We start from the raw sequence: 10,088 nt of genomic DNA, 5'->3' as shown, positions 1-10,088 counted from the left end.
ACTCTTTATAGTGACAAATATGACAGTACTCAATACATTAAAGTGCCAGGCATAAACAATGACAGATCAAGTAATGACACCTCTAATAATATCAGATACAATAATGAACCGTTTCTATAAAAAGGGAAACATTGGCATAAAAATAAATAAATGGGTGCTTTGCCTTATGAAGATGCATATAAAAGACACACAGGATGAGCGCTTAAAGGAGGACAAGCACACGCAAATTCCACTGGACGCAGAGCAGCTGTTGAGTGCTCAGCATTGGATCATGCGCAAATCCCACACTATTTCTGCCAAAAGCCCACACCAGAAATGGTGTACAGACTACTGTTATTCTATAACTACATTTGCATTAGTGGTTTTGAACTGAATGAAACTTCAAAATACATCTGATTAAGTCTCAAGGGCTATTATTTACATGGGGGAAAATACTTTTCGATTAGTATATATCAAATGAAGAATGTTCATATTTGTAAAGGGAAAATTTGTAAAGTTTTTCAATTGCTTGGACATATTTAATGGCTCTATTTAGTGCCCATGACATGGTAACATGTTTGCACTTTAACAATAAAAAAAAAAAACCTTAACTTTTTCATCTGGAAATATGTACCAGCCAACCCCCATATTGTACATCTAGGAAGAAAGTCTCAAGGAACTAAGTGAGTGCTAACTTACTAACCACCACTAATAATTTCCTACCAAATATTATTTTTACAACATGGATAAAGTGAGGCCACGATTTAACCTTACTAGTGGGTTAAAAAGAAACTAACACACCACAGGCGAATCTGGTTTTAATCAACTGTGCTTATCAAAATGCAATAGAACTCTCTACTCCATTATGTTTTGAATTTAAAAAAGATACATACCCACAGATTAATAATAAATGAGTCTTGAAAAATTCTACTCACTCACTCGCCTCAGGCAAGTAATTCTTTTTTGGGCAAGCAAGTAAAATTCACTCAATTTCATTAACCATCATTTCATCTACATTTATTTTCAGTGTTTGACACAGTTGCAAGCACAAAACCTTGTTCCCATTTAAGTTTCACTGCTTAGCAAAAACAATACAAGTAAGTAGGAAAATAGCCCCTTTTCTAGCAACACAATTTTTCCAGTAATGATTTCAGAAAGCTTCTACCAGGAGTGTTTTATTCTTCATACAATACAGAATCAATGTGACTGATAACTAACATTTCTAGGAGATTTTTATAGCATTCAGACATTATTATTTGATTTCATGTTCAGTAGACTAGTCATGCGGGATGCCAGCAAGCAGCATTTAAGCTACTGCAGAGAGATACTGTTCTGCTATTTCCATCAGGAAAAAATAGTTTTTACCTATTCCTCCCTGGCCACCACTACACCATCACAATACTGAGCCACTTCCTCTCAGTAACAGACACCCTCCATGACATTCTAACATTGCGGCTGTTGCTGAAATGCACTTTGCAGTCAGCACTCTGTTTCCCTCGCTCGCTGTGGCACGTGCAATGAAAGACTGATTATTAGATGCACTGTAGGAGCAGATTCAGTGCTAGAGCACCATGGAGAGCTCCTAACATCAAGCTCGGTCTCATTACTGGGCAACAAACCTTAAAGATTGAGAGATTTTCAAATCTATCAAGGGAAATGTAATGGGGAATTCAAAGCTCCGCCTCAAAGTTCAATTTTTAATGAAAAATGTGAGAGAGAATGAGGGAGAAACGGACAGGCAGAGAGGAAGGCAAGGCACTAAGTCTGGTGTCTGCTTTCTGGGGCACAGAAATGTTTTTCATGGCCCTAGTTCTATGTGCTGGTGGTCTAAATCCTAAAAAGAGACAGCACTCAACACCTTCAGGACAGGGAACATGGCATGGCAGCCAAGATGGCATGTAGGGCCAAACCCACAGAAAAAAAGACAGAAATTGGGCTTGTTTTTGGTTTAATTGGCTTATGAGTTGCTTGTTGGCTAGTTTTTGGTTTATAGTTTGTTGCATGTTGGGCTTGCAGCTTGCTGCTTCTTTTTCTTGATTGGCTCCTGGCAAGCAGGAGTAAAGGAGGGCAAGCAGGGGAAAAGGGGTGAGAGAGTCAGCAGTGCACAGTGGGCCCACCCCAGTCCCAGATTGCACACTGGGAGGATCTAGTCACATAGAATGTTGGGGTTCTTAGGGACTGGCCTGTTTTGAAATGGGATTAGCTTGATTTCTGGCTTATTGTGAGGGTGCTTATTTACCAGGTGAAAGTTGGCAACTGTGGGACCTACCATTAACCTTCACCTCAGAGCTGGCGCTTCATGCAAGAACCCTCCACTGATTCCCTCCTACAGAATAAGAGAACCTTTGCAAGAGAACTAATAGCACAATATATATGGTAGATAATACAAGTTGTCAAAGTCCTGGAGGTGAAAGTAATACTGTAACCATGTAATTACACCAAAAAAATTATTCAGAGATTTTTAAAATGTACAGTTAGTGCGTGTTGTTATTCAGCAGTTTTGGGGTTCATAATCCGTCTCTAGTGTTCTTCCCATTTTAATTAAAAATGATTAGCTTAGCTTTATTAATTTAATTTTGGATAATAACTTTTGAAGAGTTCACACAGAACATATGCTTTATACATATTCTTAGAGAGATGTACACTGAGCTTTCAAGATCTTCACTAATCTTCCTTCAATTACCACGCTTATTTCTTGCTTTTTATATGACACTTAACTATGTTCCTTATGTTTTATCTGCAATGAGTATTGTGAAAACCATTCCATTTTTGTTAGCTAACAAACATTTGGATGGAAAGGCAGCAGTTAGTGCTGCTACAGTATGCAATGCAGTCCTCTGTAGATAGCACTAGATACATGAAAAATCTAACACATTGGATAATAAAAACATTTTTGATAAACAAACCTTAACATACTGAATATAGCCTCAGTATGCAGTAACAAACTGGATAATCAAAATTTTTGTTAGTGTTTTCATGTCTTTATTATAGACGATTCAAACGTGCACATTATTAAATGTTACATTTTGTCAATAATCTAGGTTTAAATTTACTGAGTTGTAATGCTGAATTAAACTTTAGACTAATACACACAAAATTTCAATTAAAAGAAAATAAATGGTGCATAACTCTAGGATAATTTTCTAAAACTTGACTTTGAAGCACTGCATTACACAACAGCTCAGAGAGCAGTGAATATAAATCCATGTATTGTATGTATTGAATTGGGAAACCTGGCATTTATGGTTTCAAAGGACAGGCTTTCATAATTTTGTAAAGAATTCCTTCACTCCTTTCATTATTCACAATTAAATCCTTGTAAATGTGAGCTAATCTGTTTCCTTACAATATAAACGGAAAGTTTAGTACGCACACATTGCTGTTATTACAGCTTTGCTCATGATGAGTGCTGGGCTGCTACCATTTATTTTTTTAAAAACTGATAACATTTAATTTGCCAACATATATAAGAACAGAAACTAAATCAGACACTGGGCCTATGAACCTTAAGCGTCCCTTGGCTGAGCCCATATTTGGCTCGTTCTTAAATTCCTTGGGCACTTCACACCAGAGCAGACGGCCCACAGAAGGACAACAGACACCCTAATGTGATTCTGGAGCACATTTTCCCTAGGGTTTATGTCCACAAGGGATGCAGAATTGTAATTCCCATATGTATATATGAAACTGCCAAAAGGATATTCTATTCACTTTAATTTCTAGCACCCAAATTCAGTTAAAGTCCATCAAGTCTACCTATTATACAACATCACATTTAATAGTTATCTACCCTTACATACTAAACATGGGCAGCTCAGTGGCCATATTGGAGAATTAGAAAAGATGTCAATACATCTGGTAAAGGGACAATTCCTAGAAGCATTTAATTTCTCAGAAAGATTACAAAACAATTCTGTACCACTGAACTTGGTCATCCTAAAATAGCAATGATATTTTAGGGCCCACAAAATGACAGCATCAAATCCCTAAAGATATCCATAAAAATCGGAGAAGAGTATCCACAAAATGGATATGAAATATATTTTGTTTGTAACTGGCCCCATTATCTGTATTCTCTAAAAATATGATTACTACTTTTGGATTACATTAATTGAAAATATTGCAACGTCATACCATATGTGGCAAAAAGCTTCAATATAACACCTTAACAAAAATCATACACATAGTATACTAGTGTCAGCAATGAATTAAAAATAACAACTTTGGACAAGTCAGCACAGTTAATTTGGGAAAGGCACAATTAGATTCTTTCAGATTGTTTTTCCCTGGGAAACCAAAATAGTTTAAAACACTTCAAAGCAACATCACATAACAGAAACATTTAAATTAAGACACAGACTAAGAAACTCAGCTTTTGCCTGGTTATTTAAACTGCCCCCTCTAGTTATCATATTACAAAAATTAAACAGCTAAGGTGCCTGATCCTGCTTTCCTGGAAGTCTATGTGAGTTTTGCTATTGACTTCAATGGCTGCAGTACACAGCCCAGGAGAACACAGAAATTGCAGACAGAATAATTAAATATTCATACTATTCCATGAAGCATAATTGCTCCATAAAAATATGGCTGTGCCTTTGCACATGGATAAGAATAAAGGAAGTGAGGACTTCTATCAAAACTTACAGTACCAGTTTCATATAACTATATGGACCTCTATCATGTTAGATACATTATAAGGACTGTTTAAAAAATGGATGTACAGATTATATTTTCATCATCTATGATAATCATCCATTAAAGTCATCAACTGGAAAATCTCAATAAATATCCAAGAAACTTTTTTTAAAAAATTTTGGAGTGAATTATTTTGTCTTTCCTTCTGGAGAAAGAGGAGGGAAGTGAAGAGAGCAGGAACTTGCAGACCCCTCTGCAAGGAGAGATGGGAGCTGTTGGATAAGATGCATGTGGACAGTTGTGGAAAGGAAAGCATGTCATTATGAAAAACATAGCTTTTAAAAAAAACGCCTGGTCCCATACTGCTGGCTGTAAATATGTAATAACCTTCACTGGTTCTTATTCAATTCCTATTATTCTTTACATAGGTGAACACTACTTTCACACAGCACTGCAGTCCATTTGCTTTAGCAAATCTTTCAGAAGCAGTGCCAGAAAATAACCATGGAAGCTCATTAGAATACTATGGTTTAATCTCTTTAACCAAAAACAATCTTTCAGTATTTTAATTAGAAAGTTATAGGAGCTGCTCATGCAGTTTTCATACTTCCTTAAAAGACAGTTTCTTAGTTAGTGTCCCATAAGTATCTGATTCCTCCTCAGAAGTATTTTTTAGCCCAAATATTTCATAACTAGAATATTTTACATACTAGGGTTCTATAAAAAGATCCATTTCTATTTGCTAAGTTGCCAAACACACCACTACTTAGTTTAAAATACTTTCCAACAGAGATTAGAGTCTCCTTGAATGGCACAGTTTTAGGTACCTGTTATTTTTATATACAGTATATATATTTATACATAAATAACTATGCAAACAAAAGGATTGCACTCAGTAAATTATTACAACATGGTATTTCAGGATGTTTGCAGCATGAAATCTAACAGGAAGGAGTGCTCCAGCATTCCATGCTGAAATATGCAACTGAAGCTCTGGGTTTCTTTCTTTTTGTTTTGTTTTTTGTTTGCTTGCTTTCTTTGCCTTTATGAATGCATTCACACAACCATTCTTCGAATTCCACATTCACAGCAGAACTTTGCCCATTCCACAGGGTACCTGGTTCCACATTCATGGCAAAATTTTGATAACTGTACAGGTGAATTTTCATCACTGCTTTTTGTACTTCCTCCATTGACTGAGTCTCCACTATCATACCCAATTTTACCATCAGACCTGAAAATTCAGATAACAATAATGTTCATAATATAATTTAAACCAGTGCAATTTGGTATAAGTATCCATTCTAATCCTTTGCAAAGAATTACAATTTAAGAACTGACAAATATATACTTTAAAGAAGGGATCGGCAACCTTTGGCCTGTGGCCCACCACCTTGGAGGGTCGGGCCAGTTTGTTTAGCTGACGTGTCCGCAGGTTCGGCCGACCATGGCTCCCACTGGCCGCGGTTCACCACACCAGGCCAATAGGGGCGGTGGAAAGCGGCAATCAGCACATCCCTCAGCCCACGCCGCTTCCTGCCACCCCCATTGGCTTGGAGAGGCGAACGGCGGCCAGCAGGAGCCACGATCGGCCGAACCTGCGGACACGTCAGGTAAACAAACCGGCCCAGCCCAGCCCGTCAGGGTGCTTACTTTGGCGGGCTGCAGGCCAACGGTTGCCAATCCCTGCTTTAAAGTTTGTGCCATGAAAGGGATACTTGAAATATCATATCTTACACCCTTTCCAAAACGCTCCCTACTTTGAAACGAAAAGAGAGATGCTAAAAGAAACTAACACCAGAATCTTAGAAGCAGGAAGAAACATTCAAGTCACAAGTTAGTCTAACTAGAAATTCTATCACTGACATATCAAAGGTTTTGTTGTAAAGTAATCCTAAATATATCTTTAACAAATGAAAGTATATAGTCAAAGAAATATTGGCACTGTATGCCACTGAGAACCTCGGAAAAATCACACCAGCCATATCACCCTCAGATCATGTGGAGTTAGAATTATAAACTCCCTATTTTCTCTTCTTCAGCTAGCAGTAACTGACTTACATGTAGGTTGAAAGAGCCATTCTCACAACCTTTTCACAAGTGTATTGAAACTTCTAGTGCTGAGCCTTACACACTTGGATGGGTGAAATTTTACTTTTACATTAAGCTATAACATTAAATATGCCAAATCTACAGTCATAGCACTACAATTGTTAAATCTACCAAAGAATATTGAAGTAAGAGGTTTCCATAACTGTCTGTGTACCACCCTTCTCATCATTTCCCTAAAATGTTTCTATTTACTTACAAGATTACAAAGTTAAAAATTACCTGCTTGAATAACTTTCTGCATTATAGATTTTCCTTTTGTTTGCCAGAGCACCTGTGCCCACGTTTTTTGCCATACTTGGAGGGGTTGATATTCGAGATTTCACAGTGGGTCTGGAAGAGAGCAGATAGTCAGTGAATTAAACAAACAGTTTCAACAAACTACCCGGGCACAACATTGCCAATACTTTGTAGAACCTCATTTATCCCACCAATGACAGAGTGAAGAGCCGTAGCATGATTAGCAAGGTCTGAGGACCACAGAGTGCCCAGAACCTGGACCAGCGATGGTAACACTGCAATCCTTTTGGTTAATGGTGGAGAAGCATTTCACTCCTACTCCCAACCTTTTGTTCTGCATCACACTAGAATAGAGCAAATGCACTCTCTATTGATTGCTCATGGGACAGAACATTTCTACCTCTTTGCAGCCAGGCTCTGTTAGGACTGCTAGAAGAGTGAAAAACAACTGACTGGTGGCCTTAAAGAGGTGGAAGAATCTTTAGGCAGATGGATGCCTTGCTCTCCTTCACAGTCAATTCTTAGGTGAGCCATGGCCACTGCCTTCTTTTTCCCATAATACTGAACCCAGCCACGGCAGCCATTGGAGGTGGCTGTTACTCCCCTGCTTATGAAGGATGGTGATGCCCTGATGGTCCAGCCTCTTCCTCTTAAGCATGGGGATGGGGGAATAACTTTATCCAACAGGGTAGCAGCACCCATCTTTTATGGCTTGGCAAATCCTTAGTTCAATACTGCAGCAATACAGAGGCAGAAGCGCTCTCAAGAATCCCCACACAGAAGAAGGGAAGTTGGGTGGTGATACCCAGCTAAAGGATTGCTCTGTCCCAATCAAATCTCTAGACAGTTGCCCAATTTGAGGAAATGGAGAAATATCAGAGCACTGACACGTGCGCTATCCCTGAGCAGGGATAGTAAGGATGTTATCCCTGAGTAGCATTGCCACCATCAAGAGGAACGAGGAGGAAGCACCCTTCACTACGAGTGATTAAAGATAAGTTCTGTTGTCTTGTTCCAAAAATTTACCACACACTGGATAGTGTGTTGAAGAATGTATTTATTTTTTTTTAAAAATTACCTTCATCAGTAATAGCCAAGGGTAGATTAAGGCAGGATTCTTGACCCCTGTGATCTGGACCCAGTGGCCTGAACATTGCTGTGAAAAACCCAAAGTGAGGGGAGCGGTCTAATAATTAAGCACACAAGTATGCCACCCACTTACGCCAGCAAGAAATTTGGCCCATAGCCCCAGCTCACAGATTGACTTTGTGACATCAGGCTGGTCGCAAACTTTCTCCTTTATTTCTCCTGTCTGCTTTCCTACCTACTTACCAACAGCATTGTAAGGATTACTTTATAAAAGCATCGTGGAATCAAAGCGCCACAATATAAGTGCAAATTACTCTCAAAAAGTTAATTAAAAGTACATTATTAAGGTTGCAAAATCAAGCATTCAACATTTTGGAAATGCCAGAATTGTTTGCCTGGGCGACCTTAATTCAGTCTCCCTGTGCATGTGCATTATTATACAGTCTTTAATTACATTATCAGATACCGTTTTTTCCCCACAGGGTCCCTGCCTCATTCAGTGCATGAGTGAGGAACTTATGAGCAACTATTTATCATTCAGTGTGTGCCCACAGGCCTCATTTATTGTCCACTATTCAAATCCTGCTCTGAAAACAGAATTATGTATTTCTTCATGGGCTTGTCCTTATAGTATGAGTGCTTCATAAATATTAAAGAATATATTTCCACAACACAACTCTGAGATGACAAGGAATTATTATCCCCATTTTCCAGATAAGGAACTTGACTCTCAGAGACATTAAGGTAAACAATATCCCCTAATTTTAGGTGCCCAATTTGAGACACCTAGGACCTGATTGTTCAAAGCACAGTTTTCATGGACTTCAGTTGCAGCAGTGAGTGCTCAGCACTTTTTAAAATCAAGACTCAGGTTGTGAAGTCAGGGACCTAGAAAATGATGAACACACAATTAGTGATCACCTGCAAAAAGTCTGGCTTAAGTGACTTGCCCAGCACCACACAGGAACTCTGTGGCAAAAGCAAAGATACAATCCAGTTCTCTAGGGCAACATTTAACTGTCTCGATAAGACCCTCCTTTCTCATCCTGCTATCCCCTGCCTCATTCACTACACATCTTCTACTCTGGATGCCTTAGAATAGCAGAGGCCGCTGCCTGGAGTTCTCTGCATTGTGTCCCCTCTGGCTCTCTCATTTTAATCTTTTACCTCACTCTGACCCTTGTTTCTTCCAGTTGTCCCCAGAAATCTGCTGCAGCCTGGGTCTAGTGGTTCCTCCCTCTTACCTGAGGGGGCAGGCCTTTAGTTCTGGGCAGGCCTATACCCACTTGCCCTAGTATTACAAATAACACTGCTCTACAGCCAAAATGCTTCTGAAATAAATGTAGTCCAACTTTACTGATTCTGGGTCACTGAGAACGAAAATGATGCTTAAAATTGTTGATTGGCTCTAGTTTTCAAGATATGCTATTAGGTCAGTACATACGACCCTTGACTTGGGAATGGCGGAGGATAAGTGAGTTATAAAGGGAAGGGATCTCAATTTAAACCAGAAATGACTATAATACATCTTTGACTGGATCTATGAATAAATCTATGACTAGGTTTGGACAGTACTTGCTTTTGAGGCAAAACAATGAATGCTGCAATCTGAAGCTGGTATTGCGTCATACATGATATGAATTGCATCATGTTATTCCTAGAAGTCATGGATGATGCAATCATAATGAAGCTTACATCACTCTGCTGAACAAATTGTCCTATATCAGCTCTAGAAATCATACAGTGTTGTGCTCTCTTCTTTGTCAGTGTTTGATTTTGCAAAGGGACACCTTTCTGTCTAGCCAAAGTGAGCAGAGATGCCTCGTACTTGCGTGAACAGTGCAGATAACTTCTGCTATGTTTGTGGTGAAGTGACTTCTGCATCACAAAAGCGCAGTATAACCACTATGGTTAAGAAAGCCTATCACCTTTATTTTGGCTGCAAAATTGGAGATCAGGACAAGAGGTGGGCCCCACACACATGCTGCAACACTTGTGCAACAAATCTTCGCCAGTGGTTGAACAGGGAAAGGAAA

The 10,088-nt window shown here is 38.9% G+C and overlaps 1 protein-coding gene across 3 annotated transcripts in view; it reads right to left on the bottom strand.

Annotated features, from left to right (window-relative positions):
- Positions 1-4,789: 4,789 nt before the first annotated feature.
- The window catches only part of ZC2HC1A (zinc finger C2HC-type containing 1A), a 63,347-nt gene continuing 58,048 nt past the window's right edge, over positions 4,790-10,088 (bottom strand). For all 3 annotated transcript variants that reach the window (XM_030553313.1, XM_030553311.1, XM_030553312.1), the window contains 2 exons: positions 6,946-7,056; positions 4,790-5,848 (listed from right to left, as the gene is read on the bottom strand). In XM_030553313.1, the coding sequence (XP_030409173.1) occupies positions 5,671-5,848; positions 6,946-7,056 (289 nt within the window). In that variant the 3' untranslated portion in view covers positions 4,790-5,670. The remainder of the gene's footprint in view (positions 5,849-6,945; positions 7,057-10,088) is intronic.

Source organism: Gopherus evgoodei, chromosome 2 (assembly GCF_007399415.2).
Source record: "Gopherus evgoodei ecotype Sinaloan lineage chromosome 2, rGopEvg1_v1.p, whole genome shotgun sequence".
In the NCBI taxonomy this organism is placed as follows: domain Eukaryota; kingdom Metazoa; phylum Chordata; order Testudines; family Testudinidae; genus Gopherus; species Gopherus evgoodei.
This window is presented reverse-complemented; position numbering and strand designations above follow the sequence as displayed.